Source organism: Dendropsophus ebraccatus, chromosome 9 (assembly GCF_027789765.1).
Source record: "Dendropsophus ebraccatus isolate aDenEbr1 chromosome 9, aDenEbr1.pat, whole genome shotgun sequence".
Lineage (NCBI taxonomy): Eukaryota > Metazoa > Chordata > Amphibia > Anura > Hylidae > Dendropsophus > Dendropsophus ebraccatus.
The window spans coordinates 102573623-102597100 of NC_091462.1; the positions used below are offsets into that span (position 1 = coordinate 102573623).

Genomic DNA, 23478 nt, shown 5'->3' on the forward strand with positions numbered 1-23478 from the left:
GGGCACATGTGGCCGCATTATATACAGGGGCACATGTGGCCGCATTACAGCCAGTAATTACAGAGTAATGCTGCCACAGCTGTGCCTCTGAATACCCTGCACTCCCACTCCTGAGTTCCCCCCCCTTCTTTCCCCTGGAAACTATAGCTGCCGAAGTCGCCGTGTGGCTGATGGCGCGGAGGCTGTTGTGGGTGTGGAGGCTTACATACCCAATCAGGGGACTGATGGATGCAGCCTGACGGTACGTGCCTGCCCACCTCCACACCATGCTCCTTGACCGCTAAGGAGCATGGTGAAGAAGTAAGCATGTGCACTTTATTATTAGCTTGGGGGCCGGACTGGAGGACCTTGCCGGCCGGACGATCCCCACCCCTGAGTTAGAGCTACAATACAATGAGATATTCTAGGATTGTTGCTACATTAGATATTAGGCTTTGAATAAATCATATACCCCAAACCAGGGGAACTGTTGGATCTTTGGACTCTTGCAGGCTCAGAAAAAATTTTTATCTGATAAAGTGGTAGGTTTTCTCACTAGAAAAATGGCTTCTTCCTGTCGCTTGTTTCACATGGACTCTCTGCATATAACCTCAATAAAAGCTCTACTTCATATTTTATATGTGATAAAATGATGTGTATTACAACTAACAACATGTAGATTCACATTTTTCTCACATTTTTCAAAAAGATGTGAGTTCAAGTTTAAAGAAGTGTGATTCTGTGACGTTCTTCTATTTGGTTACATACAGTTCATACTCATACATTATGATTCACCAATGTCGAAATGGATTTCAATGCATAGTAATACCTATTGTACATAATTTACATGGCCCAATATAAAGTATAATCACTTATACATATGAATAGAGCTATAGAAATCATTTCAAAAATATTTCTACAGAGACTTCATTACTATCCATACAGATCCATAAAATATAGTGTAAGCCCTATTATAAGCAAAGGAATTGGCTGTTTCAATTATGTAATCAGATTATGATAATAATTATGGAAAGTCTACAGGTAATATCACTAGTGGCCACAAGGTGGCACCAAAGCATTACTACATCTTCCTTTGGAAATCAGCAAGTTGCATAAAACTCATGATGTGTGTGTTCTCTGAGGACATCTATTGGCCAAAACAGCTAACTACACAACCTCTAATAACACCTAATGATGCAGGAGTTTGTTCTTGGGGGCTTCTGTATACAGACCAACCATGTTTCACATTTTACATACATTTTGCTCCTGACGTACAGTGGAGTGAATAAATACATGTTTAAAGTCTGGATTATTTATTATTTATGGATAATCCTGCATCTGCGTCCCTATCTTGACAATAAGAAGTGTCTTCTAATACTGGGAATCTTGTGAACCACATTGTGGCATAGGGTGACAGCAGCAGATTCCTCACTTAGGCCCATTGGTTTATGTGACTGTCACCTGCTCCGCAACCCTCAAGCTTAAATATTCGGCCAGCATTGTCCCTACCTCCAGTACATATTTTGGGATTCTGGCATGTAAGGTCCCAGAACAAGAAGAGTTTAACTGAGATAGTAAAATCCCATTAATTTTTGGGGTCCAGAATAAATGGGAGTCTCCTATCTCTGTTGAACACAAATATCAAGGATTTTATATGCCAGACCCCCAAGCTATTCCTGAGCCTTGGCTCATGGGTCTGGCCCACATGGTTCGGGAGAACCAGAGCTGAGATGTGAGGAAACATTGCCTCGCTTTCCGACCTTTAGTGTTGCCTATGGCTGTATCCATGTTGTCCAGGACTCCCTCGGGTGGCATCCATTTTCTCCAGTTGCCTGTAGTTATTTGCTAAGTGTTTGTGTTTTTCCGATGTTTGCTAATCAGTAGTAATAAGTAAAGCTTGTCTATGAAGTGGGGATGTGGGGCTGGCTCCACATAGATAGACAGATAGAGACAGCTGTCTGTAAAAGACCTCAGGGCTGATGATCTTCTCTATATACAAGATGCTCTTCTCTATATGTGCAGGCACCATAGACGCCAGGCTCCGCCCACCAGGAGAATTGATGCTTACAGATTTTGCTTGCAGAATAGAAATCTGCAGAAAAATGCCATATCCAAGATATATGATGGCCAGATGCTCCGCACACATGGCAACTTATCCTGAAAAGTCAGGTACACTTTAAACGGAATGCAAATGGAAAAAAAGGAGATCTTGTCCTCGCGCAGACCATAAGTTAATTTCTGGTTTATTGATACATAAAAATCCCCAGGTAACGCGTTTCGAGAGCCCTCTGCTCTCTTTATCAAACCTCCAGGAATCATCCTGGAGGTTTGATAAAGAGAGCAGAGGGCTCTCGAAACGCGTTACCTGGGGATTTTTATGTATCAATAAACCACAAATTTACTTATGGTCTGCGCGAGGACAAGATCTCCTTTTTTGCCATTTGGATTCCGTCTATGCTAAACGCACACCTTGAGTCTGCGGGTGAGAGTCCTCAGCAGCGACCACCTTCTTCCAGTCTCCTTGATACGCTATACAGTAGTTGTGGCTTATCACAACTACATCAGGTGAGCCTAAACCTGTATGTGTGCCAATAGGCCTATGGCCATTTCTATTTATGGTGTTACGCTATGAGGCGCTCTGCCTTGTGCCTTTTTTTGTCTATATCTTCATAGGTACACTTTAAGGGCTAGTTCACACTAAGTAAATTCGGCGGAATCTATGGGAGGGCTCGCGTGCCTCCGCTCAAAGAATTGACATGTCAGGCGGGAGAGCTCCGCAGCGGAAGAGTGTGAACTCTCCTGGCAACCAATCAGATTCCACCTTTCGTTTTCCAAAGAGTCTGTGAGGAATGAAAGGTGGAATCTGATTGGTTGCTAGGGGCAACTGAGCCAATTTCACTTTACACCATGTTTGATAAATCTCCCTTTTAATAACCCTATTACACATACTGTCCACCTACTTTTGGACCACCCCGTTTATATATACACCAGCCAGACCGCTGCTTTTAGAGCAGAGTGGTGGTTGGTAACCTAGACAAAAAGCTGCAGAAGAAAGGGACATTCTCACCATTCTATCGCTTCTTGGTCCTTTGGCTAAGATCAAGTGTAGTATCTGTTCTTATCAGTTTAATATCTGATACGTCCCCTATCTGGGGACCATATATTAAATCGATTTTTAGAACCTAGTATTGCAGTGCTTCCAGGTTCAGTGCACACAAAACAAAAATTCCCATCTGAAGCTTTGATTTCTAAGTAAGCCAATGTATTTGAGCATTTTTTTTTTTTTTAAGTGAAGATGAAGTGGCTGTCTAATAATTGGAAAAGGAGGCATTTTTCTCTTATATGTTACAGTCTTTCTTATATCTGCCTGTATAGAGTCAAAAGTCTGAAGACCCCCTTTTATTTCAAAAGCAAAAGGGAAAAATAACAAATCTGATTACCCGAGCAAGTAATGGGTGAGGGGGGTCTATCTTTTAGGGCCCTATTCGACGGGACGATTATCATTCGCATAATCGTTAACGATAAACGATCCAAACGACCGCTATTGCGAAAGACCTGAAATCGTTCACCCATTTACATGGAACGATAATCGTTACTTATGATCATTCTTACGGTCGTCTTGTCGTCGCTATTGCGTTCGTCACTACTGCAAGCTACCGAACAACTTCTTATTCAATGCGAACAACTTGCGAACGAGCAACGATAAAAAAAGGTCCAGGTCTTTAAACGATCAACGATTTCTCGTTCGGTTGTTAATCGTTAACTGCTATTCAAACGAACGATTATCGTTTAGATTCGAACGGATCAAGCACAAGTTTTCCCAATGGAAAGATGTTCATGTAGCATAATAAATAAGATCAGAATTGTCTCGGAAATCAACTTCTGCAATCAGATTTGCAATATTAGGGTTCAAAAGTTATCAACACAGAAAGCTTGAACAACTGGGGACGGTTCGCAGCTATTTGATATGCTGTCCATGGTGCTGAACACAGAGCTGAAGGTACTGGATCCAATCTTTATGAATCCGCACAAGAACTTTCTTTTTTAACGTCATAACTGTACTCTATAACTATAAAACCTTTTTTTTCTGCTGTTGGTCTTAGTAATAGATTACACATATAAGTTGCCAGTTCTACACAAAGAACTCTGGGAAGTTGTCATTTGGTTCTTTTAGAGAACAAACACCCGACAGCCATTGCTGGAAGAAAACAAGCTGGTGGTCTGGAGGACGTTCTCCAATCTATGTGGAGGCGCTCTCTAGATATGAATCCATCCCTGTTGATCACATACACCCCTACATGCTGATTGTCTTCCCTGGGGCGGATTGGATGTCCCAGAAAAACAATGGTTCATGTCACATGGCTAGAAATGTCGGGAAGAGCATGACTTCCAACGTCTATCCTAGCCCCAGACTTTAACCCATTTGAGCATCTGTAGGGCCATCTCCATCAATGTGTTTGCTCTATGGATCCTACCACCCTACTCCAGCAGCTATGGCATACAGTCACCACAGCTCCATATACCTTTGACCACCTACAGGACCTAAGGGTATGTTCACACTGAGTAAATCAAGGTGGAATCCTGCCTGTCTCATTGTGACACTGCTTCTCTATGGGAGAGCGCACGCTCCTCCGATGCAGCCGCTCTACATTCATGTCACTTCTTTGAGCAGAGAACGGCGGCAGCGGAGGAGCGCATCACACTGAGACGGGCAAGATTTCACGGCGGAAAGTTCCCCCTCAGAATTCCGCCTGAATGTACCCTTAAGAGAGTCTGTCTAGCTGCTGTCTGTGCTCGTGACTCTGGATATTAGCCGATGCTCATAATGGGACTGAACAGTGTCATCTCTTTCTTCCAGAAACAGCACCAATCTTGTCTTCAGGTTGTGCGAGATATTTTCTCAGTTCTTAACCTCCCCTGCTCTGAACAGTTCCTGTCATGGACAGAGGTGGCAACAGAGAGCACTGTGTCAGACTGGAGAGAATACACCACTTCCTGCAGGACATACAGCAGCTGATAAGTACTGGAAGACTGAAAATTTTTAATAGAACTGAATCTCTGGTACTTTCTGAAACCGGTCGATTTGAAAGAATTTTTTTTCCCGGCTAGAGTACCCCTTCAAAGCAAGAATCAGCGCTGATAAGGTCGTATGAAATGTTATATGATATACATATTCATGTGGTACATTCGCTTTAAAAGCCAGTGTGCCAGGGCATGATGGGAGTTGTAGTTGTACCACATGTGACGCAGCTGGGGAGATAATATGAACCAGATGATTTCGATGTCCTGACATTGTGTGGGACCGCTGGGTGCCCGTCCCTCTCCCTCCACCAGGTGTCGCCCGCTCCGTGTTATAGCTGTGAGTTTCCCGGGCCAGTACTAGCGTTACATACTGAGCGCCGCCGGCTGGGGGAAAGGTCAGACAAGATGGCGGCGCTGGCTGTGCTGAGGAGCTCGGCTCCCGCCCGGCTTCTATCAGGTGCGTGAGTTCCCGCCCTAATCAACCGCCATTTCCCGGCGCTCACCGCCCGCGCTTGTGGCGCCAACTTCCCCTCATGGCTTCCCGCCCGCGCGGCCGCTCCGGCTCAGTCCCTCACACTCAGTGACATTGACACACAGGACACCCCCGCCTCACGTCTATCGTTAGAGGGCGCTCTGCTCCACCGCCCCCTAATGACAGACCCCGGTACTGCCGCAGGCGATGCCGTCTATCCTCTGTTCCTCCTTGTACAGCACAGCCCACACACAAGTCTCTCCCTCTAGGCCTTAGACCGCTGTTCTCCTCCCTATGGCTCTCCAGCCATTGCTGAACTACAACTCCCATGATTCCCTGACAGCCTTAGACTGGGAGTTGTATGTTTGGCACAGCTGGAGAGTTGGGATACACTGACTTAGATACCTGTCTTATATATACCCCATATGCATGTATGCTGTATTCCATAGAGCTACATATGTCATCCATATGTGGCGGCCGTCTATATATGATGGCCCCCTCATATCCTGTCCTGCCACATGTTACTGGTATATGCAGATACTATATATATATATATATATATATATATATATATATATATATATATTCGAAGTTCACTGCATCATGTATCATGATGCTGAATCAGTTTAAATCTTCACGCTACTGTACTGACACAGTGTCAGTACAGTAGCGCAAAGATTTAGGCCAGATTCGCACATACCGGATCTGCAGCAGATTTCACACTGCGAATTCGCAGCCCTCTTAACCCCATGCCGGCTAGAGCGTACGTTACCTGCTCCGGCTTGCTTTGGTGGTTCATGGAGCCTGGACGTTTCGCTCAGAGAACAAGTAGCTGTGGCGGGGCAGCGCACTGATTGGCTGAGCGGGACGTCCAGCTGGGAAACACCGAAGCAAGCCGGAGCGTGGAGCAGGTAACGTATGCTCCGGCCGGCGGAGGGGTTAAGGGGGCTGTCATTTACATACTTGCAGTGGGATGTCAATCCCGCTACGCATATGTATTCTCATAGAAACCAACAGGCAAGGGATCCGCAGCAGATTTTGCAGCATGAAATCCGCTGCAGATCTGGTACGTGTGAGTCTTGCCTTAAATCGGTTGTCCAGCAAAAATCTTTTTCTTTCAAATCAACTGGTGTCAGAAAGTTATATAGATTTGTAATTTACTTCTATTAAAAAAATCTCAAGTTTTCCCATACTTATTATCTGCTGTATGTCATGCAGGAAATGTTTTATTTCCAGTCTGACACAGTGCTCACTGCTGACATCTCTGGCCGAGACAGGAACTGTCCAGAGCAGGAGAGGTTTTCTATGTGGATTCATAGAAAACCGAGACAGAGTTCCTGTCTCGGCCAGAGATGTCAGCAGAGAGCACTGTGTCAGACTGAAAATAAAACACTTTCTGCAGGACATACAGCAGCTGATAAGTATGGGAAGACTTGAGATTTTTTTAATAGAAGTAAATTACTAAACTAATCAGTTGATTTGAAAGAAAAAGATTTTCGCTGGACAACCCCTTTAAACTGATGAATGGTGCCTAAGGCTGGAGCTACACAGTTATAGGGCACGACTAAACATCACACATTACGCCGCAGTGATTGTGCATCATACCTTGTTATCTGTTGTGGATCTTATAAGAAAAAAAGCTTCAATGCCTATGTGGCCATGTGTCTGTCCACCAGGGCCCCACCATTCACTATAAGCACATGTTCACACAGTGTAAAACTCTTTCAAAGCCACATAGCAAAAAGAAAAGCAGCATCCTGTCACTCTTGGATATAGTGTGCACATAAACTGTGTTTGATAGTCACACAGGGCTTATCACCACTGAATAGGGCTAACCTGCTGAAAGAAGCTGTAAATCCGCTCCAGAAACATAAGGTTTTCCTCCAAATCTGCTTTGTGTGAACAGTCCCTAGAACTGTAGCACCAACAAAGCTAACTAGTCCTGTAAACACTTGTCTGTTGCTGGGGACGACCTGCACTATTCTGATCATTATTCTTTGTAAAAGGATGAAGAACGTGGCTCGGAATCTGTAGAATATAAGGGACGCTAAGGGCCCTATTCCACCGGACGATTATCGTTTGCATAATCGTTAACGATTAACGATCTCAAACGACCGCTATTGCGAAAGACCTGAAAACGTTCACTCATTTCCATGGAACGATAATCGTTACTTATGATCGTAATTGCGATCGTTTTTCTTTGCCATTTATTCGCTATTGCGTTCGTATCTATTGCGAACGAGCAACGATAAAAATAGGTCCAGGTCTTATAAAGCGATCAACGATTTCTCGTTCGGTCGTTAATCGTTAACTGCATTTCAAACGAACGCTTATCGTTTAGATTCGAACGATTTAACGATAATCTGAACGATAATCGTCCGGTGGAATAGGGCCCTAAGAATCTGCAAAGCCACTCATGTCTTATATAGATTTACAGAGATCTTTGATGTCACCTTATTCCACAGGTTCCTTCTACACCCACAGAGGAGGCCTGGCGTCCTGGAAACACTACCAGAGTCGGAGAGCTTTCAGTAACAACCAGATTCTGGTAGAAATGGATGAATCAACAGGTATGGCATCTCAGTACTGGAGATAGATCATTATTTGTAACCAGATTCTTTATTCAGGTGTATGATGATATGAGTGCCTTTACTCCTGACATTACTTATTGTAAGTGGGCACTGCTGTGAAAATAAACTCTTTGATATGTTGTAGAGAGTTATCAATAGTTTTGATTGGTTGGGGTCTGTGTGTTCATAATTAGAAACTAAGCTGCCTGTCTGGGCTCTGCAGTGTGATTAGTGAGTCTAATGCTGCGTTTACACGAAACGATAATTGGCCCGATCGTACGATTAACTATGTCGGAGTAACGATTTTTTTTCATAATGATCAGTGTTTAGACGGTACGATATATCGTACGGAAAATTCGTTTTGCGATCGCTTATCTCGCCTATCTCACACATTGGTTAAATCGGTGAACGACTGTTTACATGGAACGATCTGCGAATTTTTTGCGAACGATCAACGACGATTTGAGAACATGTTCAAAGATCAAAATGAAAGATTTCTCGCTCGTGGTTTGATCGTTCGCTGCGTTTACACGTACGATTATCGTTCGAATTCGATCGTTATCCTGCAAATTAACACGATAATCGTTCCGTGTAAACGCAGCATAATACGGTCCTATTACACGGGATGATTGTCGTGCGAATGATCGTTATATTGTTCAAATTTAAACGATAATGGCCCGTTCACACTGAGCAAAATTGGCGCAGAATCCCTCACTGCCTCAGTGTCAAACAGTATGTCTATGGGAGGGCTTGTGAGCCAGTGGCCTGGCTGTACAGACAATCACTGTATCGCTAAAGGCAATATATTTTACCGTCAACACGAAAAACGTGATTCAGCATTTTCCCGCTCCTCGGCTGATCACTGACACTTTTACATGAGCGGATTATCACCTGAAGGAGCTTTTCTAGCACCAGGTCCGTGTAAAAAACCCTTAACCCTTTGAGGACCAGGCCCAAAATGACCCAGTGGACCGCGCAAATTTTGATCTTAGTGTTTCCGTTTTTCCCCCCTCCCCTTCTAAGAGCTCCAGCACTTTCAGTTTTTTATCTACAGGCCATGTAAGGGCTTATTTGTTACAGGAATAGTTGTACTTTGTAATGGCGTCATTCATTTTACCATAACATGTATGATGGAATTCCAAATATATTATTTATGAAGATATAAATTGGTGAAATCGCAAAAAAGAATGCAATATGATAACGTTTGGGGGGTTCCTGTGTCTACGTAATGCACTATATGGTAAAAGCGACATGATACCATTACTCTATAGGTCAGTACGAACACAACCATATGCAGGTTACGCAGATTCTCTAATGTTATATATTTTTTTTAAATGAAATCCTTTTTTTTGGCAATTAATTATAAATAAAATGGGCCTATTGTGCCGCTTATAAAGGTTTTATTTTTTCACCTACGGGGCTGTATGGGGTGTCATTTTTTCCGCCATGATCTCCAGTTTTTATTAATACCATATTTGTGAAGATCTGACGTTTTGATCACTTTTTATTAATTTTTTTATATATATAATGTAACATAAAATCGGTAATCCGCGCACTTTTTTCCCTCTTTTCGTGTACGCCGTTTACCGTTCGCAATGACGCTTGTTATATTTTAATAGATCGGACAATTACGCACGCTATGGTATATTATATGTTTATCTATTTATTTATTTTTATATGTTTTATTTATATAATGGGAAAGGGGGGTGATTTAGACTTTTATTGGGGGGGGGGGTTTGGGGTAGTGTGTTAGTGTTTTTAACTTTTTTTTTTTTACACATTTGAAGTCCCTTTGGGGGACTTTTACATTCACTACTTGGATTTCTACACTGATGAATGCTATGCCATAGGCATAGCATTGATCAGTGTTATCGGCGCTCTGCTCATTGAGCCTGCCTGTGCAGGCTCAGTGACCAGAGCGCCGATCGGACCGCACGGAGGCAGGTGAGAGAGCTCCGGCGGCCCCTTTTACCGATCGGGACCCCCGCAGTCACACTGCGGGGGTCCCGATCGGTAAGTGACAGGGGACTCCCCCTGTCACTTACACTTAAACGCCGCGGTCGCGCCGCGATCGCGGCGTTTAAGGAGTTAATGACACGCGGCAGCGCGATCGCTGCAGCGTGTCATTACCGGTGAGGTCCCGGCTGCTGATTGCAGCCGGCCCCCACCTGCTATGAAGCGCGCTCCGCTCCGGAGCACGCTTCATAGCGTGAGAAACACCCAGGGCGTACAGTTACGCCCTAGGTCGTCTGGGGACAGACTTCCATGGCGTAACTATACGCCCTGGGTCGTCTAAGGGTTAACCCTTAGACGACCCAGGGCGTATAGTTACGCCATGGAAGTCTGTCCCCAGACGACCTAGGGCGTAACTGTACGCCCTGGGTGTTATTCCCGCTATGAAGCGCGCTCCGGAGCGGAGCGCGCTTCATAGGAGGTGGGGGCCGGCTGCAGTGAGCAGCCGGGACCTCACCGGCAATGACACGCTGCAGCGATCGCGCTGCCGCGTGTCATTAACCCCTTAAACGCCGCGATCGCGGCGCGACCGCGGCGTTTAGGTGTAAGTGACAGGGGGAGTCCCCTGTCACTTACCGATCGGGACCCCCGCAATGTGACTGCGGGGGTCCCGATCGGTAAAACGGACTGCCGGAGGTCTCTCACCTGCCTCCATGCGGTCCGATCGGCGCTCTGCTACTCTAAGCCTGCACAGGCAGGCTCAATGAGCAGAGCGCCGATAACACTGATCAATGCTATGCCTATGGCATAGCATTCATCAGTGTAGAAATCAAACTAATGTATGTAAAAGTCCCCCAAAGGGACTTCAAATGTGTAAAAAAAAAAAGTTAAAAACACTAATACACTACCCCAAAACCCCTCCCCCAATAAAAGTTGAAATCACCCCCCTATCCTATTATATAAATAAAACATATAAAAATAAATAAATAGATAAACATATAATATACCGTAGCGTGCATAATTGTCCGATCTATTAAAATATAACAAGTGTCATTGCGAACGGTAAACGGCGTACACGAAAAGAGGGGAAAAAGTGCGCAGATTACCGATTTTATGTTACATTATATATATAAAAAAATTAATAAAAAGTGATCAAAACGTCAGATCTTCACAAATATGGTATTAATAAAAACTAGAGATCATGGCGGAAAAAATGACACCCCATACAGCCCCGTAGGTGAAAAAATAAAACCGTTATAAGCGTCACAATAGTCCCATTTTATTTATAATTAATTGCCAAAAAAAAGGATTTCATAAAAAAATACATATATAACATTAGAGAATCTGTGTAACCTGCATATGGTTGTGTTCGGACTGACCTATAGAATAATAGTGTCATGTCGCTGTTACCATATAGTGCATTACGTAGACACAGGAACCCCCCAAACGTTACCATATTGCATTCTTTTTTGCGATTTCACCAATTTATATCTTCATAAATAATATATTTGGAATTCCATCATACATGTTATGGTAAAATGAAAGACGCCATTACAAAGTACAACTATTCCTGTAACAAATAAGCCCTTACATGGCTTGTAGATAGAAAACTGAGAGTGCTAGAGCTCTTAGAAGGGAAGGAGGGAAAAACGGAAACACTAAGATCAAAATTTGCGCGGTCCACTGGGTCATTTTGGGCCTGGTCCTCAAAGGGTTAAAGAGTCACTGTCGTATTTTTTTTTTTTTGCAGAAATCAATAGTCCAGGCGATTTTAAGAAACTTTGTAATTGGGTTTATTAGCCAAATCTGCCATTATCTGCATGTAAAAAGCCTTTTCCCAGGTCCCCCCTCCTTCCTCTTTTTCATCCACTCTGAAAAATCTGAAAATTGTGACTTGTTGCAGGAGACGTACCCTGTCTGTTCTAGGGAGAGGGGAGGGGGGAGGAGGAAGGAGGGAGTTAGCCGGCAGCAGAAAGCAGATAACAGAGGATTACAGGCACGGAGCTGGGTGACAGCTGTAATCCGAGCTCAGAGAGGTCACTGTGACTGTCACAGGAGATATCCCGTGAGGGATTTGTAGATTAACTCTTTGTTGTCCTGTTTTGGTCTTTTCTTTAGCTCTCTCCATAGGAGAACAATGAAGACAGGGGGGAGAGCTTCAAACTGCTTTTTCATGATAAAAATGCATTTTTTGGATAATAAACCCAATTACAAAGTTTCTTAAAATCGCCTGGACTATTGATTTCTGCAAAAAAAAAAAAAAATCACGACAGTGACACTTTAACCCTTTAAGGACATGGCCCATTTTCGTTTTTACGTTTTCGGTTTTTCCTCCTTGTGTTTAAAAGGTCATAGCACTTGCATTTTTCCACCTAGAAACCCACATGACCCCTTATTTCTTGCGTCACTAATTGTACTTTGCAATTACAGGCTGAATTTTTGCATAAAGTACACTGCGAAACCAGAAAAAAATTCGAAGTGTGGTGAAATTGAAAAAAAAAATGCATTTCTTTTATTTGGGGGAAATGTGTTTTTACGCCATTCACCCTGGGGTAAAACTGACTTGTTATGCATGTTCCTCAAGTCGTTACGATTAAAACGATATGTAACATGCATAACTTATATTGTATCTGATGGCCTGTAAAAAATTCAAACCGTTGTTAACCAATATACGTTCCTTAAAATCGCTCCATTCCCAGGGTTATAGCACTTTTATCCTTTGGTCTATGGGGCTGTGCAAGGTGTCATTTTTTGCGCCATGATTTGATCTTTCTATCGGTACCTTGATTGCCCATATACGTCTTTTTGATCGCTTTTTATTACATTTTTTCTGGATTTGATGCGACCAAAAATGCGCAATTTTGCACTTTGGGATTTTTTTGCGCTGACGCCGTTTACCGTACGAGATCAGGAATGTGATTAATTAATAGTTCGGGCGATTACGCACGCGGCGATAGCAAACATGTTTATTTATTTATTTATTTGTTTACTTTTATTTAAAACCTGGGAAAAGGGGGGTGATTCAGACTTTTATTAGGGGAGGGGGCTTTTTACTATTAACAACACTTTTTTTTTTTTTTTTTACACATATACTAGAAGCCCCCCTGGGGGACTTCTAGTATATACACTTTGATCTCTCATTGAGATCTCTGCAGCATAGATATGCTGCAGAGATCCATGAGATCGGCACTCGTTTGCTTTCGGCTGCTGCAGCCGAATACAAACGAGTGCCGAGCCGAGGACGGCGCCATCTTGGACGCGTCCCCGGCCGGCATCAGTAACGGAGATCGCTCCTCCGGGACAAGGTCCCGGAGGAGCGATCTCCCCCACTAGACACCAGGGAAACGTTGCCTCCGGTAATCGGAGGCAGCTGTCAACTTTGACAGCTGCCTCCGATTAGCTAATTAGCGGGCACGGCGATCAGACCGTGCCCGCTAATAGCGGCGGTCCCGGGCTACACGCGGCACCCGGGATCGCGGCACTTCAAAGCGGGCCCCCCGCGCGGCCCCGCTTTGAAGTGCAAGTGAGGACATAGGACGTACCGGTACGTCCTATGTCCTTAAGAGGTTAAGACTTTAGACCCTCGACCACTGCAAAACTCTCTCTCCATTTGGCTGCAAGGACCAGTTCACACAGAGCAAAAAGCAGGGGAACTCTCTGCCGCACAATACCACCTGCATCAGTGTCTCTATGGGAGGGCTTACACGCCTCCGCCGCTCTCTGCTCAAAGAATTGACATTCCGCCACTTTTGCTCTGTGTGAACTGGCCCTAATACAGTGAGTAGGAATGGGGGTTCTTATCCCATGGATAGGTGATACATATTTATTGTTACACAGCCCTTTTATTATGACTTTATACATAGAAAGTGATATTTAAAACTTTACATGTACAGCAGGGTAGGAAACCTTGGTTTTCCAGCTGTTGCAAAACTACAACTCCCATCATGCCTGGGCAGCCAAAGCTTTAGCTGTCCAGGCATGATGGGAGTTGTAGTTTTGCAACAGCTGGAAAACCAAGGTTTCCTACCCTGCTGTACGGTAAAGCTGTGTTCTCCTCCACCTCTATCACTGAATAATGGAGAGCACAGAACAGCTTGCCTCTGTCGTACATCCTGATCAGGTTGCAGCTTAGGATGACTGGCTTTTTGATCACAGGCCGCAGCCCAAGTCTCACGTTTCTGATAAGGAAGGAATAATGCAGCTTTGTTTGTGTCTCAGGGGTGGCAGTGATGAAAATGAAGAACCCTCCGGTAAATAGCCTCAGCCTGGACTTCCTTACAGAATTCTCTATCAGTCTGGAGAAGCTGGAAATTGACCGCGGCTGCCGGGGACTCATCCTGACTTCTGTATGTAATGCCACATCGGCTTATCCTACTGTAATGTGATACAATAAGTCTCCTTTATTTAGGATTATCAGGTATTCTGCATTATCAAAGTACATACATACTACCTCACTTCAACGATAAAGCAAAAGAAACTCAGATGTCACCTGCAGCAGATTCCTTACCAGCACCATATGTTTCTTGCAGAATGGGACCTCCTATAAGGGTAGCTTCACACGTACCGACTCACAGCGTTAATAACGCTCTGAGTCGGGTAGGTCCTGGCAGATCACTTTCACTACATACACACAGCGGTCTGAATGACCGCTGCGTGCATGTAATTCTGCCGGCCGCTTAACCCCTTCAGCTGCCGCCTGGCTCCCGCTCTGTATACATTACCTGTCCTCGCTGCACGGGGTCCCGGCATACTGCTCTCCCGCCCGGCCAATCAGTGTGTTGCCCTGCCGGGTCCTACAGGCCAATCTCATTGCTAAATACAGATATGAAAATTTTGGCGAAGCTGCTAGCAAATAGATTGGTGAAGGTAGTTCCATTTTTAATCTCGGATGATCAGTGCGGATTTAGGGCTGGAAGGTCGGTGATAGATAATATACGTAGGATGTTTGGTAACTTGGAAATTGGGGGGGGGGGAGGGACCGCTCCATCCGCTGGACGCCGTTAAAGCTTTTGACAGGGTGGAGTGGTCCTTCTTGTGACAACTCCTGAGGGAATATGGATTTAAAGAAAAGTTTATTGATTGGCTGCAGCTGATGTATAGGAGCCCTATGGCCTCAATCCTTATAAATGGATCCCAAACAGAAAGGTTTCCTTTATTTAGGGGAACACGTCAGGGTTGTCCCCTCTCTCCCCATATCTTTGCCCTCTTCATTGAGCCTTTGGCAATTAAATTAAGAACAATGGAAGAGGTGGAGGGGTTTGGATGTCGGGGGAGAGGGGACAAGATATCGCTCTACGCGGATGATGTTTTGCTGTACGTGGAGAATACAAAGAATTCCCTGGATATTATAATCAATACGATAGATTCAGAGATGTGTCGGGCCTTAGTATTAACTGGGCGAAAACAGTATTAATGCCGCTAGATGGAGAGGTGTCCCATGATAAACTGAGGTGTTAGAAGCCAGGAGAAACCTTTAGATACCTGGGGGTGGTGGTAGATAGGGATATCCATAAGTATATGGACTTAAATGTAACACCAACTTTGCAAAGAATAAGATCTAAAGCAAAATTTTGGATGGGCCTACCATTGGGCATGGCGGATAGGATAAGCTTAGTGAAAATGATTATCCTCCCACAGATTTTGTTTGTCTGGTCTAATAGTCCAATATGGTTGGGAGAAAGAATATTTAAGCAGCTAGAAGCTATAGTGAGGGATTTGATCTGGAGGGGTAGAAAGCCCAGGATAAAAATGGAATATTTATATAAAGATGAGGATAAAGGAGGTTTGTCGGTTCCTGACTTTAGGATTTATTTCTTGGCGGCCCAATTACAGTATATGAAAAGTGTATCAGAAGACCTGCACGTGGTACATGAGGCAATATGGTTTGGCCAAATTATATACTAACTTCTGATGTTGGTTTTAAATGTAGCTGAATAAGCTTTCGTGTCAGCCATGGGTGCGATGTGCAGCCATTTCTGTCTTTTTGGCTTGTGCATACAGTATATGAAAAGATGGAGAGAGTTCTCATATATAAAGAATTTGGTGGAACAGAATAAATGGGGATTAAAGGATGTATGGGAAATTTTGGAGTCAGGACAGCTGAGTAGACGGTCTAGAGAGAGATGGCCATTGTTAGACTTGATGCACAAAGTTTGGGAAAAAACTAAAAAAAGCACTGGGTTTGGAGGGAGTATTTAGATGTACACCAATGTTTAATAATCTTAGGTTTAAAGAGTTGGGAAGAAATCATGAATGGAGGTTTTGGGAAAAATACAATTTGAGGTATGTGACACTTCTTTAAGGAAGGGCGATTACGCTCATTAGAAGAGTTAAAAGGCGAATATGGGATAGAAGGAAACTGGTTTTTTTTTATTATTTGCAATTGAGACAAGTTAGTATGGAAATAGATCACACGGACAATTTGTTAGAAGAAGATTCACAGTGGATTGATTATATGATAGAGGACACTTCCAAAAGAAGGGTGATGGCTAGGATAGTTAGGTTGGTAAAGGAGGGGAAGAAGGAGGTAGTCACACATGTAAGTAGAGTAAAGTGGGAAGTAGATATAGGAGAAATTACACAAGAAGAGTGGGAAGATATATGGGGTATGGGAAAGAATATATCACTTAATGCGTCGCACAAGATTACACAATTTTTTATTAATTATAGGTTATATTATACACCAAGTAAGTTATCTAAAATGGCCCCTAACAAAGAAATAGTCTGTCCCCGCTGTAATATGCCAAGAGTTGGTTTCTTTCATCTATATTATGAATGTAGGAAAATGGAGAGAAGTTGGCAAGTAATTTTAGAGGTTATTAAAGATCGACTCCAACTGGAAGGTTGGGAACCGGCAAAGAGATGGTTGTTGGGGGTATGGAGTGATGTCCGCCCAGGGAAAAATAAGAATATTCTGGTAAGGAAGCTTTTGATGGTAATGAGGCTGATGGTGGCCAGAAAATGGATGTCTAGAGATAGCCCCACCCTTAGGAAGTTTTTGTTAGAAGTTAGAAGGATGATTAATTTTGAGTTTTGTTTGATGGTAAAAGGAGGGAGGAGGGAGAATTTTTGTAAGATCTGGGACCCGTGGTTGCATAAAATGGACCAACAAGAGAGGATGGGATTGGTGGTTGGTTTAAGAAGAGGAGAGGGCTGAGGAATCCTTGACTTTTTTTTTAATTTTTTTTATTTGGTGGTGTTTTTGTTTTTTTTCTCTGCACCCAGAAAGGGGGGGAGGTGGGATGGATTGGGGGGGGGGGGGAAATGTATACAGAGCGGGAGCCGGGCGGCAGCTGGAGGGGTTAAGCGGCCGTCAGAAGCGTGCATGCGCGCGAAATGGCCATCATGTCAGCACTGTGAAAGTGGTATGGCGTCTGCCCGCATGTTGTGATGTCTTCATGGACTTTTAACTGCACGCTTTGCGAATAAAGGAGTCATTTTGCCACAGATGGGTGAGTGCCCTTGTCTTTTTCTCTCTACTTGGACTGTTTGCATACTGTTTTACGAGGAGCACCCCCGGGGCAAGTAGGCATAGTCCAGTATACACGGCAATGTTCTACAAGTAAGCCGCCGATAGAGAGCAGTGCCGGTGATCTCTACCCATATTTATTGGCCGTCAGAATTACATACACGCTGCTGTCGTTCAGACCGCTGTGTGTATGTAGTGAAAGTGATCTGCCAAGACCTTGCCAACTCCCTGCGTTATTAACGCTGCGAGTCGGTACGTGTGAAGCTACCCTTAAAGGGATACTCCAGTGACATTTTTCTTTCTTTCAAATCAACTGGTGTCAGAAAGTGCCAGAGATTTGTAATTTACTGTGATTAAAAAAATCTCCAGTCTTCCAGTACTTATCAGCTGCTGTGTGTCCTGCATGAAGTGGTGTATTCTTTCCAGTCTGACACACTCCTCTCTGCTGCCACCTCTGTCCATGTCAGAAACTGTCCAGAGCAGTAGCAAATGTCAATAGAAAACCTCTCCTGCTCTCCAGGCTGGAAAGAATACACTATTTCCTGCAGCACATACAGCAGCTGGCACCAGGTGATTTGAAAGATTTTTTTTTTTTGCTGGTGTACCCCTTTAAAGCCAAGCGGGAATCCACAGCATATTGTCAACCCTCTTGGCAGTTGCAATAGACTGATCTACAATAATATTGCTGCTTGCCATTGATATGAGGGAGACCACTGACCCCCATTAGTCCACAAGTGGCAGATTTGTGGCAGAAAGACTTTTTGGTGATCGGCGCCTTCAGAAATCCATCTGCTTGCTGCAGAAATATTCCCATCGAATTTATGGAATGGATTTTCACTTACAAAAACTTCTGAAACAAAGCTGCAACATATGAACATACTCCTATATGTCAATGGGCTTCATCTGGCGAGGAAACAGAAGCCACAAAGTGAACCCAGCGTTACTTAGAAGGAAACCTTGAGTACCAGGGGAGGAATGATTTCTCCTTTGCTGACAGTATGTTGTTAGCAGAATTAGAAAAGCACAGCTACTTTCTGCAAAAACAACTCCACCACTGTCCTCAGGTTGTGTGTGGTATTACAATTCAGCTCTATTCACTTCAATAAAACAGAGCGGTCAAACCCCACACACAAACTAAGTACCTAGAGTGGTGCTGTTTAGTGTTGAACCAACCTGTCACAATGTTCAGGTACGGCAACGTTATCCAAACCCACACGCTCCGCCTAGTATTGCTTCTTTACTTCCAGAGCGCTCTCGTTCTTTTTCCATTTTTCAAAAAACTTTGATTCTGTTACGTTTCTTATGTAGATTTTTGTTTTCACTCATTTTCCAGGCCTTTCCCAAAATCTTCTCTGCTGGGCTGGATATCACAGAGATGTGTGGAAAGAGTGCTGAGCACTATGCAGCTTTCTGGAGGGCTGTGCAGGAAATGTGGCTGAAGTTATATGGCTCCAATATGGTGACGATCGCAGCCATCAATGTAAGTGACATTTGCCTCCCGCTATAATGCTGTTACTGGTGTTTAGCGAACTTGCCGAACATTCAAGTGCGGCCAAACATGAATGCTTGACATTTGACTCGCTGCGGCTGGAGAAGTTGGATGCAGCTCACAATGAATGTGAATCTGTAGTGCTCCGTGCTTCATGGACAACTAGGACATGTGCTTTTTTTATGGCACGGATAACCACTCTGTACACACAGACATGTGAATGGGGCCATTAAAAATCTATTGGCCCTGTGTTTTATCCACAACTGTAGACAGATCCAAGGACTTGTGAATAAGGCCTAAGGCTGCCAGGAAACCATAGATACAGCGTATGGCCTATGGCCGTATCCATGTTTTCCATGGCTCCCTAGGGCTGCATCCATCTTCTCCAGCCACTGGTAATCAAATGCTCAGCATTCGGATTCTGACTAACCCGAACATTTGACAAGTTTGCGCAACACTAGCTGTTACATATCTGATACATACTTTTGCATTATGTATATTTCTCCCCTGTAAAATCACTGAATATCCTATCCAACCTGTAGTAATAAGACTATGACTAACCACAACCTTTACTCACACAGGGTTCCAGCCCCGCTGGTGGGTGCCTCCTGGCCATGTGTTGCGATTACAGAATCATGGCGGACAATCCTAAATTTGCCATTGGCTTGAATGAGACCCAGCTGGGCATAGTTGCTCCATTCTGGTAAAGTGTGAATTTGCAGGAATACAATGATTGTTTTCTGTTTGTTTTTTTTCTCCTCACTGTAACCTGAACAGGTGTGTCTGGAATCTGATCTATTCTATTGTTCATGTAATTACAAGTCTGCTTTGTATGGGTGCATTTCACTTTGAGGCAAACCTTAAAGGGGTTTTCCGTGATTTCTAATGGCCTTTAGGGCTCTATTCAACCGGACGATTATCCTTCGCATAATCGTTAACGATTAACGATCTCAAACGACCGCTATTGCGAAAGACCTGAAAACGTTCACTCATTTCCATGGAACGATAATCGTTACTTATGGTCGTATTTGCGATCGTTATTTCTTCGCTATTGCGTTCGTATCTACTGCGAACGACCGAACAACGTCTTATTCAATGCGAACGATTTGCGAACGAGCAACGATAAAAATAGGTCCAGGTCTTATAAAGCGATCAACAATTTCTCGTTCGGTCGTTAATCGTTAACTACATTTCAACTGAACGATTATCGTTTAGATTTAACGATAAAATGAACGATAATCGTCCGGTGGAATAGGGCCCTAACTGTTAGCCATCAGTGTGTGATCAGTGAGTCCCCCACTAATACGCAGAACCTGAATGCAGAGGCTTCTTTATTGCAACATTTGACACAGCTATATCCAAGCTCTTGCAGCTGTGATTTATGCCATAGGTCATCACCTCGAAGAGGACAGAGCTGCATACTGTAATCATAGGGCTACCACTTATCGGGGGTAGCATAGGCCATCAATGTAAAACCAGGATGAAAAATCCCTTTGTTATTGTACGTCTGTGTGACCTGTAGTGCTTTTCATATGAACTCTAACCACATATACATAACTTCCTGTTTTTCTTTCAGGTTTAAGGATACCATGATCAACACTGTAGGTAATCGTGTGACAGAACAATCCCTCCAGCTGGGCCAAATGTATCCAGCCCCTGATGCTCTCAAATTTGGCCTTGTGGATAGCTTAGTTCCTGAGGATAAAGTACAGAGCACAGCAGCTGCCGTCATGACCCGGTGGCTTACCGTTCCAGGTAAAGACTACACATGGCTTGTTCACTAGGATATACAATTCCTGGCACAACAAAGAATTTTTAGAATATTTTATGGTATATTATTACTGTAACAAAAAAAAAACACGCTTCTTTTACCTCCCGTTCAGTCACCTAGTTGGAAACGAATATGCAGACCTGGCAGACCTAACATAGGGCCCTAAGGGTTTGAGGTTTTGTTGGCCTGTGCTCCGTGGTACTTATGGCCAGGCAGTGTCCTTAGAACATGGCTTCATTCAAGCAAATGTGCTGCAGGATAAAACTATTACATTCTCACTTTCCGATTTTTTTTTTTTTTTTTTTTTTTTTTTTCTTCTTGTTTTGCCAGTTTGGGTGAATAGTGCTTTAATATGATACATTTTTTCTCCATGTAATATGCTTTTTTTTTCTTCTTCTTCCTTCTCCGATACAGATCACGCCCGTCAGATTACCAAGTCCATGATGCGTAAGCCCACAATCGACAGACTAGAGAAGCTGCGGGAAGCCGACATTAACAACTTTGTCAGTTTTATCAGTAGAGATTCCATCCAGAAATCTTTGCAGATCTACATGGAGAGACTGAAACAGAAGAAGTAATAGCAAGCAAGGTTGACGACTTGGATTTAGTAAGCCATATATATAAGAATCTATAGCAATGAAAAGGTTGAGGTCTCTTTCCACTTGTCTTCTTGGTGGAAGTGGCTGATGGGGCAGAGTGGTATCATCCTTGTACTGTAACAACTCCCAAAAGTGGATTGTAAGAAAATGTGTAATTGTTAGTCAGGGGTGTCAAAACGGGTTCTAAAACCCCAACCCAGTCTGTGCACACATCTGCTTTACCGGCCACTGACTTTTAATTCTGCAGGAATTGTGTGTATTAATGGTGTCTATACACTTTGTACTAACTAAAAAATAAAATATTTTGAGAAATTCTAAAATGTATTTGAGCTATTAAGAAATGTCATGTAGTGATCAGCTGTGGTAAAATGCTGTCAAAGTCTGCATCAGTTTTGTGTGTGTGTGTGAGTAGAAGCTAAGATATGCAAAATAGCTCTCACACCTCTTAAGCAAAGAGATGTCCCTCCAAGTCAAGTCTCGCTCAGTCAAGGAGTCTTAGAACATTGACTTGGGATTTTATGCCAAGCCAAGCAATCTCTCCAAATGGAAAGATTTTCTGTCTGCAAACAGCTGTTTCGGGGGTTTTGTCCCTCATCAGTGCAGAGCAGGGAGTTGCCTGGCTTGGCATAAAATCCCCAGTCAATGTTCTAAGACTGCTTGACTGAGCGAGACTTGACTTGAAGAGACATCTCTTTGCTCAAGAGGTTTGTGAGCTATTTTGCATATCCTTTCTTCACAGAATTCTCAATGGAGCAGCAATAGTCTGTAAGGGCCCTATTCCACAGGAGCGATAATCGGGCCGATTCAGACGATTTTCGCTCCGTGGAATAGAGAGAACAATCAGCCGATGATCGTGTCATCGGCTGATCGTTCATTTAGGTTCAGACCTAAAATCGTCATTCGCCACCAGCGCATCGCTACGGTTGAATAGCGGTGCGCGGCGGCGACCGACGATTTCAGCAGAACCATACATTACCTGTCCGGGCTGGACGTCTTCTTCTCTCGGTCCCGCGCGGCAGCCTCTGCTTCGGAGCGGGGCTGTCTGAACTTACAGACCGCTCAGCCAGTCACTGGCCGGAAACGCCGCGGCCAGTGATTGGCTGAGCGGTCTGTCAGTTCAGACAGCTCCGCTCTGAAGCCGATGCTGCCACACGGGACCGGGAGGAGAAGACCTGCAGCCCGGACAGGTAATGTATGAAACAAGGGCTGCAAGGACATTGGTAACAATGTCCTTGCAGCCCTTGTTTCACGATCATTGGGGCCGTGGAATAGGCCCAGTAAACTAGCGCCGATCTAGTTGACCCAAGTAATTGCACATGACCCAAGTAATTTTTACAAACACGTAACTTCATTTATAATTCACAATATCGGAAACACACTGGGTCACAAGTTTTCATTTAGCAAGTTGACTGTGCCTTTATATAAAAAACGGACATGGGCACAACAGCTTAGGGGTCATTCACACGCTCTGTAATCCACGGACCCCATGGAGCGCGAAGCTGCTCTGTGTACTCGCAGACCTCCCTGCATCATGTATCAGTAATAATTTTGGGAGAGCCTAAAGTGTTTAAATCTTTGCGGGACTGTACTGATGCAGCCACGCGGTGAGATTTGATGAAACAAGAATGGAAGTGTTTGACTACTGTATTGTATGGAGGAGTAAGGGGGACACTTACAAGCTATAACACTGTCTCACAGTGAAGCTCAGGGCTGGCAGCATCATGAATACATGGCAAAAAAGGAAGGATAAACATGCAGAGATATTGACCCAGCATCTCAAGATGCAGCAAGGACGGTAAAACTTTTCTAGCACTATATGTGTCTGGAAAAGTTGGAAAAAGACTTGCTAAATATTGAAGTTCAGCAATACCGCTGTTCTTTTCATGCATTTACTGCATAAAAGTGAAGAAATTGCCTTGATAAATATGTTCCATTGTTTTTAGCTTATCTTAAAAAGGTAAGGCAGGTAAGCAGGGAGTCACCTGTGCACAGGTCATTGCCGCACACCTTCTATTACCATTGTCTGACGGCTTCTGTGGTATTCACAATAAACAAATCATAAAGACGTAATTCGATTTGCAAAATATTTACACAGAATGTTTTCTCATGTGGCTGTATTCTCATTAGGATCCACAGGAACAAAAAATCCAGTCCT

General features: G+C 43.8%; 1 protein-coding gene and 1 pseudogene across 2 annotated transcripts; both read left to right on the forward strand.

The window, feature by feature from the left end:
* The first annotated feature begins 3052 nt into the window (after positions 1–3052).
* On the forward strand, positions 3053–3222 carry LOC138802247 (U2 spliceosomal RNA; annotated as a pseudogene).
* Positions 3223–5316: 2094 nt separating this feature from the next.
* On the forward strand, positions 5317–21643 carry ECI1 (enoyl-CoA delta isomerase 1). 2 transcript variants are annotated; one of them, XM_069984124.1, is made up of 7 exons: positions 5317–5458; positions 7939–8043; positions 14215–14342; positions 18798–18944; positions 19535–19656; positions 20530–20708; positions 21139–21643. In XM_069984124.1, the coding sequence occupies exons 1-7, from the start codon at positions 5407–5409 to the stop codon at positions 21300–21302; spliced, it is 897 nt and encodes a 298-aa protein (XP_069840225.1). In that variant the 5' UTR covers positions 5317–5406; the 3' UTR covers positions 21303–21643. The 2 variants fall into 2 exon arrangements, with proteins under 2 accessions (XP_069840225.1, XP_069840224.1); XM_069984123.1 differs by lacking the exon at positions 5317–5458 and adding an exon at positions 5540–5665.
* The last annotated feature ends 1835 nt before the right edge of the window (positions 21644–23478 follow it).